Source organism: Pseudophryne corroboree, chromosome 10 (assembly GCF_028390025.1).
Source record: "Pseudophryne corroboree isolate aPseCor3 chromosome 10, aPseCor3.hap2, whole genome shotgun sequence".
Lineage (NCBI taxonomy): Eukaryota > Metazoa > Chordata > Amphibia > Anura > Myobatrachidae > Pseudophryne > Pseudophryne corroboree.
In genome coordinates this window covers 291,754,359-291,768,465 of record NC_086453.1, presented here as the reverse complement: position 1 = coordinate 291,768,465, position 14,107 = coordinate 291,754,359, and the positions used below count along the sequence as shown (strand labels likewise).

The following is a 14,107-nucleotide window of genomic DNA, read 5'->3' as shown; positions in this document are numbered from 1 at the left end:
TATTAAATTTGTTTTAATAGAAGGTACTGCACTATGCTCTTCTATATTTCCTCTTTTTTTTGGGTCCACTGAGTTAAAAGAAGGAAATTGTATGAATACGAATCTATTGACCTCCACGCAGCGCTGGTTCAGTGGTATCCTATATGTTTGTTTTTGTCCATTCAGCAAAGCGTCTGCAACCAATATTCCTTTGTATATTCCCATTTATCAATATCATCCTATGAAAGCGGGAGCTGTTGTATCTCTGCGATTCAGAATAAGCCAGTGATAGCACAGTGTCTTTTCCCCGGCCTGCTTAGGGGACAGGTGCAGTTATAGGTTGTGTCTGTAAAAGGACAATGGGGGTCACTCCGAGTTGATCGCTCGCTAGCTACTTTTTGCAGCTGTGCAAACGCATAGTCGCTGCCCACGGGGGAGTGTTTTTTCGCTTTGCATATGTGCGAACGCCTGTACAGCCGTGTGGTACGAAAAAGTTTTTTACAGTTTCTGAGTAGATCAGAATTTACTCAGCCCTTACGATCACTTCAGCCTGTCCGGTCCCGGAATTGACATCGGACACCCGCCCTGCAAATGCTTGGACACGCCTGCGTTTTCCTAAACACTCCCAGAAAACGGTCAGTAGACCCCCATAACCGCCTTCTTCCTGTCAGTCAATCTCCTTGGCTGTGCGAATGGATTCTTCGTTAAAACCATCGCCCAGCAACGACCCACTTTGTACCCGTATGACACGCGTGCGCATTGCGGTGCATACGCATGCGCAGTAGTAACCTGATTGCTGCGCTGCGAAAAACGGCAGAGAGCGATCAACTCGGAATGACCCCCAATGTTACAATGTAATGCGTCACATCATCTGTACATGCACAGCCATTCCTTACTGTCTCTGTAGAAGCTGTTGCTGTTGCTGCCTGTAAGAGTCTACTAACTGCTGCGGCACTAACTCGACCAGCTCCAGACTTTCCTTTATTTTCATTAAGATTTCAAAGTTCTCCCGACCACGAACCTGAAGAAGAGACGGAACAGAAGTCATGACAAGGTAGATGCTAGAATCAAGTGGGCTAAGGGACCTTTTCCGTAAGGGGGAGGAGTTACGACGCAAGGGGGAGGAGCTAGGCCAGCGGGATAGTTCCTCTACTATCCACGCCACCAACTATTACCTTTAGTAATTAGGTGGTGAGCGAAGCGGAGCGGAGCGAGCCACCGTGCCCGAAGCGTGGCGAGCGTACTTTTCGGGTACCCTGTTCGCCCGTAGCTCCTCCCCCTGGTGACGTAGCTCCTCCCCTCAATACGTCACAAGGTCCCTTCAGCCCCTCCGATATAGAACCAACCGTCACGACAAGCTTGAACACAGGACAGGAATCTGACAACACTCTCTAGCTCAGTAATCAGGGAGAAGTTACGAAAGCTGCTTACATTACTCACTCTTTATACAATGTAACAATGAACTGATGTCATACAAATCTGTATACAAGACACATTGAGGGCAGAGTATAAGGTAGAATTAAAAGTTCTCCAACCTGTGACATCCTGAGGTCATGCAACAGCAGAGGGCGCTACTGGATCTGACAGACTCAGCTGAGAGAATAAAGTAAAGCTCAACCTCAAGAGTTTTCAGAATCTCAGGAATTTTCAGTGAAGGGCTGTACGGGGCACTGTGGCCAGCCATGGCAAACCATTTGTGCTACCACTATGGGTGTGCCAAGCCCGTTGCTTCTCGATGTGGCAGATACAATTCAGCCCACTCATCCCCTATACAAACTACTGTAAAACTATGTATAGAAGTTGTCTACACTTTAAAAGGAAAATATTGTGTGTCTTTAAACATTATCAGACCTGCCAATAAAGTAGATGCCAACAGTTTCTCAAACTCGGTTCTCAGAACCCCCAGCAGTTCAGGCTTTCCAGTTTACCGATAGATTTTTATAAAAATATGACAGTTAATAATAAATACACCTGTGCCCCAGCTAGGAGATCTGGAAAACATGATCTGTCAGGAACCCTGAGAACAGAGTGAGAAACATAGATTTAGATTTATGCTTCAATAAGATTTTATAAAATAATTCCCTAAATTTGCCTGCACTCAGTCTGGTACCTGAGACCGCTGCCTCATTATTCCCAATCTCAGATGTAATCACACCTTCCCTTGTAAATCTCCGGTAGGGATGGCCATTGGTGGGTTTACCTCAATGGTATAAAACTATCTTTAAGGGAACTATCAATGGTTTCACCCAGCGATGGTCATTCCTGCTTTAATTATCAATGAGTAATCAGAGCCTGGGGGCGGGGTTTCATAGATGGCAGGGGACAGAGCTATGCTCCGTGTCCCAACACCATGTAGTACAAAAAAAAAAAATAGGGAGGTTCTGTACCATCGATGACCGGAAACCAAGTGTAAAGCACAATGGAATATGCTGCACTCAGGGGCGGAACTACTGGCGGGGCAGGCAGTGCATTGCACTGGGGCCCCGCCGCACTCAAGGGCCCACAGCCGCCGGCCGGCATTACATGAATGAGTCACAATGACTCATTGTATGTCATGCCGCAGCCGCACACCAGCGCTCCCGTGACCCGCCCGTCATAAGGAACGATTCTGGAATCTGGCCACCCGCACACGAAGGAGGGAGGAGGGTCCGTCCCTCCCTCCCTCATATACAAACAGGTCACAGTCTCTCAGTGAAGGAGAGAGCCGCAGCAGCGCTTTGTTACTGGTGGAGGCGCTGCTGCTGCTGCTCCTCTGCTTCACTATAGGCTGTCTCTGAGAACAGCCTATAGGGAAGCAGAGGGGCAGCAGCAGCAGCGCCTCCACCAGTAACACAGCGCTGCTGCGGCTCCCTCCTTCACCTCCCTCCTCCTTCTTCTCTACTGCCCGGGAAGCTGCACCGAGGAGCCTGAGCCAACAGAGAGGGTAAGTATAATTTTTCTTTCTTTCTTTCTTTCTTTCTTTCTTTCTTTCTTTCTTTCTTTCTTTCTTTCTTTCTTTCTTTCTCTTTCTTTTTTTATTTGTTGGGACTGCCTGCCGCAATGTGTAAAAAGGGGGGACTGCCTGCCGCTATGTATAAAAATGGGGAATCTGCCTGCCGCAATGTAAAAAATGGGGAATCTGCCTGCCGCAATGTAAAAATGGGGAATCTGCCTGCCGCAATGTGTAAAAATGGGGAATCTGCCTGCCGCAATGTAAAAATGGGGAATCTGCCTGCCGCAATGTGTAAAAATGGGGAATCTGCCTGCCGCTATGTATAAAAATGGGGAATCTGCCTGCCGCTATGTATAAAAATGGGGAATCTGCCTGCCGCTATGTGTAAAAAGGTAGAATCTGCCTGCCGTAATGTGTAAAAAGGGCACGCTATCTGCCGTTATGTGTAAAAGTGTATGGTGTCTGCCGTAATGTGTAAAATGGGGACGCTGTCTGCCGTAATGTGTAAAATGGGAACGCTGTCTGCCGTAATGTGTAAAAAGTGCACGCTGTCTGCCGCTATGTGTAACGAGGGCACGCTGTCTGCCGCTATGTGTAACGAGGGCACGCTGTCTGCCATTGTGTAAAAAGTGTATGCTGTCTGCCGCTATGTGTAACGAGGGCACGCTGTCTGCCGTTATGTGTAAAAAGTGCACACTGTCTGCCGTTATGTGTAAAAAGGGGAATCTGTTCGCTGTAAGGAGTAAAAGGGTCTCTACCTGGTGTAGTGGTGCTACTGTGCGGCGTAATTTGAAGAATGGAGACTACTGTGCACCGTTTTATGAATTGGTATTATTTTGTGGACACACCCCTTCCCCACGAAGCCACGCCACTATGTATTTTTGCGCGCGCCTACGGCGCGCACTGCCCATGGGGTGGACTTGGATGGGATGGGGGGGGGGGCCCCAAAGCATTTTGTTGCACCTGGGCCCACCGCTTGCTTGTTCCGCCACTGGCTGCACTATATAGTAAACTGTTAATAATCTGGTTCTCTCCTATCAAAAATAGTCAACATTGGGCGTAGATCATCGATATCTATCCCTAGTTTATGGTAGCTGCTGTCAGAAACTTTAATCCGGTTTTACGCAGGAAATCTTGAAGAACCACTTTCATTTAAAAAGCTGACATACTGTTTTCTTATTACACATGTAACTTTCCTCTATTGCTACTAAAGTATACATGTTTTTTCAAAACAAATGACTGGAATTACATGTCAGGGCATATTGGGCTTTTACTAGTGCGTAATAATAACCTAGATAAGAATCATGTTAAGTAATTTTTCTGTATTCTTTGTCATTTCATAGGAAGAATACCAAGTGATAAACGATTTATCATTACTATAATGAAAAAATAAGATCTGATTTTGGTAGTTGGGGCACAGAAGGAGGAGCCAGCCCACACTATTAAACTCTTAAAGTGCCAATGGCTCCTGGTGGACCCGTCTATACCCCATGGTACTAATATGTACCCCAGCATCCTCTAGGACGTAAGAGAAAAAAGTACACCATCGGCAAATGTATTTTGATGTTACTGCAATTTTAACATTCTGTTTGATTTATAAGTATCCCTCTGTGTGGTTCTCTTGCGGTTGTATAAATTATTATAGGACCCTCCCTCCCCCCCTGACCCAGGGAGGGACAGCGGCTGGCTCCTCCCCTTTACTCACAGGTACATAGTAGATCTCCTCTTCTCCATGTCGTCTCTTCTTGATATTTGTACCAAGTGTTTGCACTCCCTGGGGACTCTGTTTACAGGCTGCTGATAGAGGGGGGGGGGGGATACTTTAGTAACTCACAAATGCAGATTGAGAGACTGTTTACAAGACACAATGAAGCTAGGGCAAAAGACTGTAGACAAAACACAAACCACCTGACTGACAAAGAACAAAACTTGTCCAACATTTTACAAATGCTAAGCCGGGAATAGATGTGTAAAAAAAACACCCGCCTGGCCAAGATACAGTAGTTGTAGTATGTTTTATGACCCTTCTAAGGCATAGTTGCTAAAGCTGTTTTCTTGTGTTAGTTACAATGCATGAGCCAGGATATTAGCGGCAGGGCCTGTACTTTGTTCCTTATAGCTGAGGTACAGGAAGGGGGGTCTGATGGACATGTTGGGTACATGTGAGAGGTCTGATGGCATGTGAGGAGTTTTGATAAGCATGCAAGGGTCATGTGGGGAGGATGAGGGAAGGTCAGAGGGCCTGTGTTGAGGTCTGATGGGCATGTGGGGAGGTATGAGGGGTATGGCTCTTCCTGATTCAGATATTGTTTGGCACTTAGTCTATGACCACCCCTCTATTATACAATCTCTCTCTAATAATATTTACTTGTAGTACTGACATTGAGCAGCAGAGAGCATCAAAATGAACACACATGTATATCAGATGAAATGAAATGTCATACTTATCGTACACTCACTGCGCTTGTTGGCATTCACATTTTTTGCCGCCGTTTCATTTAACGCTGCCTGTTCCCGGAAATGGTCTTCATCGGCTTTCCTGTCTCTGCCCGGGCAGGCGCAGATCCGCCCTTCAAACGACCTCCTGCCCAATACTTGTCCACTATAAAACAATGCAATTACCGGTATTCACTTTCCATTGCATTCCATATAATCCATTATTCTCCTCCCTCTACATTTCAATACAAATAATTTCTTATTCTGCGCTTCTATGTGTAATAATCAATGTAGAGCACTCACTCTCTCGTCTCTAGAGTGATAATGATGAGAATGGGTCTCCTGTTCATCCCTCCCACACAGCTGCTGTTGCACATAAAGTTATACAGTATAGTGGTGAACTCCGTGCCGACCTGAAAAGGTTAAAAAAAAAAAAAAAAACATAAAAGAACATACATATTTACTACTAAAAACAACGACAAATAGGCAATTATCTGCCAATAATATTATACAAAATCTACCCACATGTCTTTATGTTACAGTAGATCACTGGCTGACTGCATTTTTGGAAAACAATAATATCCAACGTAGCATATACTGCTTGTGACATTAACTACGTATACTTGAAATAAATTCATATAAAAATGTCATATTGTATAATATACAGGAATAATGACAACATCATCTCATGTATACATGCAGTGATTGGGGGCGTTACCTGCGGAGGCTCGTATGGAACCATTACACTTTGTCTACCGGTAACTGCGTCATCTACGTACTGTGACAAATTATTTCCTTCCACGCGGATTAGGTGGCTGGCTGGTGCTGCCTGACCTAGAAATGGCAACACAATTATTATAAAGTGGACTACGAAATGAAAAGATAATAAAAATGTAATCTGTGTTCTCAGTGAAGTATGATTAGATGGAAGAGCAGACTCTTAGTTCTGGGTCAGTGAATTTAAATGCAAGCAAGTTCAGCCCTAGATACTATACGACTGCCCTAAATAATATATCAGAACTCAGAGAGGTGTTTTATTGGGTTTAGTATGAAATACCTACAATCAAAATCCCGACAAGGTCAAAATATCGACATTTAAACTGTCAACAGGTCAAAAAGTCGACACAAGTTTTTCATTGTTTTTGGTATGTCGAAATAGGTCAACATGGACACCGTATAAGTGTACCGCGTCCCCTCGCTTTGGGCACGGTGCCTCGCTGCACTCACCATGCTTCGGGCACGGTGCTTCGCTGCGCTCAGCACACTGTTATATTCCTCCTCCTGTTATATTCCTTCTCCAGGTCCACTGGGATAGTAAAGTATGAACAAGTCGGTTTCAATGAAAAATCATGAAAAACCCATGTCGACTTTTTGACCTGTCGACATTTTAAATGTCGGTATTTCGACCTTGTCGGGATTTTGACCGTCGGTCAATGGTTGTCTGCATTTTGACCGTCGGGATTTTGATTGTAGGTAAATTGACTGCATCCCGTTTTATTTGATATGACCAGCATGCAGATGCCTTTCAATGCCTATTTCCCTATAGGCTGTAAGGCTGCGAGCAGGCCCCTCTTACCTCTCTGTCTGTTATTACCTAGTCTTGTTTTATTACTGTTTTGTTCGCCATTGTAAAGCGCAACGGAATATGCTGGTACTATATAAGGAATTGTTAATAAAGAAATAAACTCTCTGCAGAGAACAGTCATCACTGATTGTCAGTGGCACTGGCCCCACCCTGCAAGCAGGTTTGCCACGGAGCTGTATACGACTCTGTGTGCCTCATAGTTGTGTAACTTTGACCACTAAAGGTCACAAGCTCCTTCCACAAAGTGGGAATTTCATGCAGCTCTGGATTAGCTGCTCTTTGTTTGTGCAGATGCCAGAGCCTAAGCGATTGGCTTGCTGTCTCCTAGTGCATTTACAAATGGGACATGACCAGTGATAATAAAGAATAAAACTGACATGTTTTGTTTTGCCATTTTTACTTTATGCCTCCATCAATGACTGTGTTAGTGTGACAGAAGGAAATACTCAACTACATTTAATGACGATGCTTCAAACTTGAACCAAAGCACCTTGGATGAGAAAAAGCCAACAAAACAAAAATGTCTGTTAACTCTCTAATTGGAAGCAATATATGTTTTTTATTGAGTTTGGGGAAGGGACAACCGTATGATTGACAGCTGCAGTTCGGATGCCTTGCATAATTCTATGCGTCTACTCAACGACCACCAGGGAGAGGGAGAGGGAGAGGGGAATCCCCCCCCCCCCAGTTTTATATCTGAAGTGATGCTCAGTCAATGTAGCCTTCAATGAAACATATGATAACATGACATTTTATTATTAACATGTAATACAGTATGATCTTTCTTTTCTCATCAATGCACTCTTCTCTTTAATTCAATAATGGGTTGGTAGATGGGAAGCATCTGAGACATGACGAGACACAGTTCCCACTGGATAAGGCAGGGTGGATCGGTGCGGAGGTTTGGAAAACTGGCATAGGGGCCCAAAAGCCAAATCTAGCTCGCGTTGTTCATGATTAATCACAAATTATGAAAGATGCTACACGTAATCAGCAACACCCACTCAGCAACTACAGTACGTGAGACTATGTATCCACATGCCATAAAGGCAGGCGCCCAAGCTTCTCTCCTATATCCTGCTACTGAGACCTACTGCAGGATTCCATCATTAGACTCCCGGCACTACAGAATGGAAGGAAACAGAGGTGTGCAGAGTTCATTTATTGTAACAATAAGACATAGGGGATGATTCAGACCTGATCGCTGGGCTGCAAACTTTGCTGTCCTGCGATCAGATAGTCGCTGCCCAAGGGGGAGTGTAAATTTGCCGTGCAAGTGTGCGATCCCATGTGTACGGCGAGCTGCAAAAATCCAGAGTGCGCAGTCTCTGCGCAGCCCAGGACTTACTCCTAGAGTGTGATGAGAACAGGCTAATCGGGGCAGGAGTTGATGTCAGACACCCTCCCTGAAAACGCTTGGGAACACCTGCGTTTTTCCGGACACTCCCAGTAAACGGCCTCTTCCCGTCAATCACCTTGCGAACGCCTGTGCGATCGGATTTTTCACACCATCCCGTCGCTAAATGGCCATGCCCTTTGTTGATGTCCGACGCGCGTACGCATTGCGGTGCATGCACAGTTACTACCTGATCGCCTGCTGTGCGAAAATGCACAGCAGTGATCAGGTCTGAATCCCCCCCATAGTCTGGGGTCTGCATTCGGGCATTTATTCCGAGCCTATGTTAGAAGAGAAATATATTTATTTACATTTTTTTCCTTTATTTGTTCATTAATCTCCTTCACAATGAGCACAGAGCCAATTCTTCTAAAAGTCTTCCCTTCGCTGTACAATTGTTCCCCGCACGTGTTCTCGCTGGTCTTTTTACAACCAGGTACTTTAGCATAGTACTGTATATAACTAGGAGACAATCGGGCTGATTTAGAGATAGAAGCGAAGCAAAAAGACAAAGGCCCTCATTCCGAGTTGATCGCTCGCTAGCTGCTTTTAGCAGCCGTGCAAACGCTAAACCGCCGCCCTCTGGGAGTGTATCTTAGCTTAGCAGAAGTGCGAACGAAAGGATCGCAGAAGGGCACCAAAATATTTTCGAGCAGTTCCTGAGTAGCTCCAGACCTACTCCTACCTTGCAATCACTTCAGACTATTTAGTTCCTGTTTTGACGTCACAAACACGCCCTGCGTTTGGCCAGCCACACCCGCGTTTCCCCAGGCACGCCTGCGTTTTTACACACACTCCCCGAAAACGGGCAGTTACCTCCCAGAAACACCCACTTCCTGTCAATCACTCCACGGCCAGCAGTGCAACGGAAAAGCGTTGCTAGACCTTGTGTGAAACTGCATCGTTTGTTGTGAAAGTACGTCGCACATGCGCATTGCGCCACATATGCATGCACAGAAGTGCAGATTTTTAGCCTGATCGCTGCGCTACGAACAATGGCAGCTAGCGATCAACTCAGAATGACACCCAAAAACAATAAAAGCAAGTAACGTTGCACCACGGCAAACCATAATGCGATGCAAGGGGGGCAAATACATTTATTTATTTAGCATGCGGGGTACACTACATACTGGCAGCTTCTGCATGTAGCCCACTAATGCTGGATAGATTTATTTTTGCACTGCCCTTTAGAGTTCAACTAGGACACGTCCCTCCCAACTCTAAATCTGTCCACATATTATAAATCACTTGGTTTTTCCAAAGTGCAAATTTGCTCCTTACATAGAAACAATAGAAGTTGACGGCAGATAAGAACCATTTGGCACATCTAGTCTGCCCCTTTTTAACCATAATGTTACCTCAAACCATGGCCGTAACTGAAGGAGGAGGGACCCCGGGTGATGGAATGACGGGGGCGCTAGGGAGGTTGGCTTTAGACCCAAACTGATCTGAGGGCAATTAGCGCTGCTCCCGCTGTAGGAACAAATACTATCTGCGCAACCCCTTTAGTTTAGGAGAACGTAGGTTTGGAAAAAGTGGGGAAGGGGATAGTGTGAAGGACAGAGAAAAATGTTAAAGAATGGATAGTGAGAGAGACAGTGGTAGTCAGGTGCAATGGTTTGCCGAAGTGGTGCAGCCGACAGATAAACTAGTACCCTTACTAGCATTAACTGGAATCAAAACAAGGAAATATCTTGGCGCACCAGGGGTTACAGAGAGAATACCAGAAAGAGTAGGTCAGACTGATTGAATCTAAATTTATTTATTTATTTAAAACATAGTAAAAAGAACATGAAATTCCATTCAAAGAGTCAACATGATTCTATCTTTGCATCATCTAATAAACAAAGTGGTGCATAGATTGTGTCAATTTACTGCCTTTCACAGACAATCATATATTGGTGTTAATGTACCAATGCCTTATACCGACATGATTCAATAATCGCCCCAGAGGCGTAGAAAAAAGTCCCGAGACCTGCTCATCCCACGTAGATGAAACTTAATGTCCCTTAAGAGAACAGTCTCTATTTGTGTGGACTTTTTTAGCCGTGTGCCTCCTTGTCCCGCAGCTCAATTTGGTAACTCAAAAACCTTTTAAAGCAGTTTCGGGTCACCACACCCTTCTACTGCAGCCGTTTTTAATATACAGGTAGCTCCCAGCACTCTCCTATATTGCCCACTATAATTGTGTGAGCTGGCGCTTTGTTAGGTGATGGTACCTGTAGGTTATTTAGTTTTGAGTCCTCCGTCCCCTCCTCTCCCGGGTCCGTGCCTTATTGCGCCTCGTGGACCTCCGGTGGGGCCGGCCAGCCGATTCCCAGAGCTTCGATACAACCTGTATCGCCTGGCCCGCATGCGTGGAACGCAGGCCAGTAGCTTCCGGTTTCGCGGCTTCCGGGGATACGTCTCGTCAGCAGGTCAGCAGCAGGTCAGATTAGGCTCCGGCTCCTGTGGTCAGCATGCAGCGACCCAACGCGTTTCTCCCATAAAGGGCTTCGTCAGGGATAGATGCCATGCCATAGAGAATGTCTTATATACCTAGAGCTTCCCAGTGATTGGTCCTCACTATGGGATCCTATTTTGTATACATTAACTCCTTCCTCCCTTGCAAGGGTGAAGTTCTCATTGTATATAATAAGAGAAACTCATGTTGTAAAAATATGTTAAACTTATAAAACAAAGAGAATTGATCATATATACATTTTACACAATTGTATTTATATAAAATATATAAGGTTATAAATATTCATAAATTATCTGTTTTTAAATGATCATAAAAAATCATGAAAAATCAGTCTGACGAAATGATGAATAAAAAAGAAGAAGAAACAAAGTGAAAATGAAGAAGAGAAGAAAAGGGGGAGGAGATAGGGGAGAGAAAGATGGAAAAAGGGCAGAAAAGGATATCTCCCTTTATCCTATCTATAAGGAGGTCTGAAAAAAAATCTGTGCTTATTTGAGATGTGGCGCTGCTCATATAAATCATCTGGACAAAGTGTCATTCCAGAAAACTCGCCAAGTCGAAGTCTATGTTGAGGCCCTTTGGAGTAATGGTGTCCATTTGGTAAATCCACTTCGCTTCTTCCTTTGAGATTTCCGCCACTTTATCACCACCTCTCCAGTTGTTTTTGATTTTCTTTATACCAATGAATTTTAGACATGTGGGGTCACTATTGTGGTGATGTGCGAAGTGTATTGGGATACTGTGGGTCTCCACTTTGTTTCTGATATTTCTAATATGCTCTGAGATGCGATTCTTCAAAGGCCTGATGGTCTTCCCTATATACTGTAGTCCACACGGACACTCCAAGAGGTATACTACACCTTTCGTGTCACACGTTATTTGTTCTTCTATCCTGAATTCTTTCCTGTTGGTCTTGGAGGAGAAGGTTTGGATATTTTTGGTACTAGTGTGTTTGGTGTTTTTGCAGTTCTGGCATCTCAGACAATGTAGTCCCGCTGACTACAGAAAGGCAGCAGCTGTCTATAGCTGAAAGCCTGTCGGGTGCCGGGTCTTGCACTTCTGGTTTCCGGCTGCCGCGACACACACCAATAGAGGAGAGGGAGAGAGGAGGAGGGAGTCCGGCGGGAACCAACAGCATCCCATGCACACACAGACCCAAAAAAGAAGAAATAGAGGTATGTGCTGCAATGCCAGACTCAGCCTGTACTGAGGGCTGTATAATTAAGAGTGAGCCACAAGTGACACAGGAGTTGCACACAACAGTGAGGGCAGCACTATATATATATATATATATATATATATATATATATATATATTGTGACAAGAACACTGGGATAGTGTTTGAGGGCAGGTATGTTTGTCCCAGGTTCTTGTCTTACATGTTTTAGAAAATGAAAACTTCTAGGAAAAATGCTTTTGTTTTGTCAGAACCTTTTCAGTTTGCTGTAAAAGCTGGGTAAAGGCTCTGAGAGAGAGATAAGGCGAGTTCTAGACATTGGGCCCAGTTCGGGTCTTTGGCCTCACAGAGGGCTAATCAGGGTTTCAGCTGTGTAAGAGTGTTATAGGGCTGCTAGCCTGATTAGTATGGGCAGACTGCCTGGGAAGACTGGAGGGATCTGTGTGAGAGAAACACGCTTCCGGATACAAGTGAGCTATACAGTGTTTACTGGAGAACCCTGTGTTTTTGTTTAGTGATAGTTAGGAACATCTTGTGTTTAGTTAGTGCCGGACAGGCAAGGTATTTTCTTTTGGTGTTTGTTTTATTTTCTGTTTCAATAAAACTGGCCGGGGCCAGTTGTACCAGAAACTGGACTTGTGTTGTTCCTCAGCTGCTGCGTGCTGCCATATTCCCCAGGAAGAGGCGCCTTGCACCCCTACAGTGTTACAACTTGGTGGAGAATGCGAGCATGCCGCTCTGCGCATAAGTGAAAGCAGCAGCTTTATGAGGCCTGCAGAAAACGGTGGTTTATGCAGATACAGCCCAGTGTGAAGTTGCTGAGACTCACCCCGAGGGTTTGATATATGTCCTGGGTGAAAGCAGCTACAAAGCCGCCTGAAAAATCTGTTGACATGGAGGAACTGCTTAAAGCCCTGCTGCAAGCTACAGCGGCTCAGCAAGAGGCCAACAGATAGCAGCAGGTGGCTATGGAGGAAAATTGGAGACTACAGCAGGAGGCCAACAGACAGCAGCAGGTGGCAATGGAGGAAAATTGGAGGCAACAGCGTCAGGATAGAGAGGCCTTAGCAGAAGTGGTGCAGAGACTTGCAGCTCGGGTTGGAGATGTGGCCGTCAGTGCTCCGACCAGCTCTAGTTCTATACGGGCCAGTCACTTCCTGCAGAAAATGACCGAGGCTGATGATGTGGAGGCCTACCTGACCACGTTTGAAAGGACTGCCGAGCGTGAGAACTGGCCGAAAGCGCAGTGGGCCAGTCTGCTGGCACCTTTTTTGTCAGGTGAGCCCCAAAAAGCGTACTTTGATTTAAGCCCTGCTGAGGCTCGGGACTATGATAAACTAAAGACTGAGATCCTGACCCGCCTGGGAGTCACGCTGTCAGTACAAGCACAACGGGTGCACCGTTGGGTGTACGCCATGGAGAAGCCTCCGCGCTCCCAGATGCACGACCTTATTCAGCTAACAAAAAAATGGCTACAGCCAGAGACATTAACTGGTCCCCAGATGGTTGAAAGAGTCGTCATGGACCGCTACTTGAGATCTTTGCCCATGGTCCTGCGCAAGTGGGTGAGCCATGGAAACCCGGGTACTGCTGACCAATTAGTGGACATGGTAGAGCGTTATTTGGCAGCAGAGGAACTACTGATGACCACCCAGCAACCCATAGATCCTCGACAGCGCCCTTCAGTAAAGACTGGTAAGACTGTTCCGTGGGAAAACGTTGCTGGGCGGTTAAGAGAACGCAAGGCTGGAGAGACTGTAAACACTGGCCCTGGAGACAGGCCAATGGGGCTAGAACGGTCTATGTTGCCCAAACGGGTTGATAATCGTGTGGTTAAATGTTTTAGATGTGGTATGCCAGGTCATGTTATTGCCAATTGCCCAGTCATGCAAGAACCCATGCAATGTGATGCTGCCTTTGAATGTCGCAGAATGTCTTTCTTTGCTAGGTTAGCCTGTACTGTGGTACCTTCACCTGAGCTGGAAAAACAAATGTGTGATGTGTTCTTAGAGGGTAACCGGGTAGAGGCCTTGCTAGATTCAGGAAGTTTAGTTACCCTCGTGAAAGCTGGGTTAGTGAACCCCTTAAAGGTCCAGCAAATACCTATTGGGGTAACTTGCATACATGGGGATACCCAA

At 45.5% G+C, this 14,107-nt stretch overlaps 1 protein-coding gene across 17 annotated transcripts in view; it reads right to left on the bottom strand.

The window, feature by feature from the left end:
- TP73 (tumor protein p73) overlaps positions 1-14,107 on the bottom strand; it is a 362,139-nt gene that overhangs the window by 35,318 nt on the left and 312,714 nt on the right. For 12 of the 17 annotated variants that reach the window (XM_063943359.1, XM_063943364.1, XM_063943365.1 and 9 more), the window contains 5 exons: positions 6,066-6,181; positions 5,651-5,760; positions 5,356-5,513; positions 4,617-4,708; positions 876-1,000 (listed from right to left, as the gene is read on the bottom strand). In XM_063943359.1, the coding sequence (XP_063799429.1) occupies positions 876-1,000; positions 4,617-4,708; positions 5,356-5,513; positions 5,651-5,760; positions 6,066-6,181 (601 nt within the window). The remainder of the gene's footprint in view (positions 1-875; positions 1,001-4,616; positions 4,709-5,355; positions 5,514-5,650; positions 5,761-6,065; positions 6,182-14,107) is intronic. The other 5 variants (XM_063943354.1, XM_063943355.1, XM_063943358.1 and 2 more) reach the window with 5 other exon arrangements.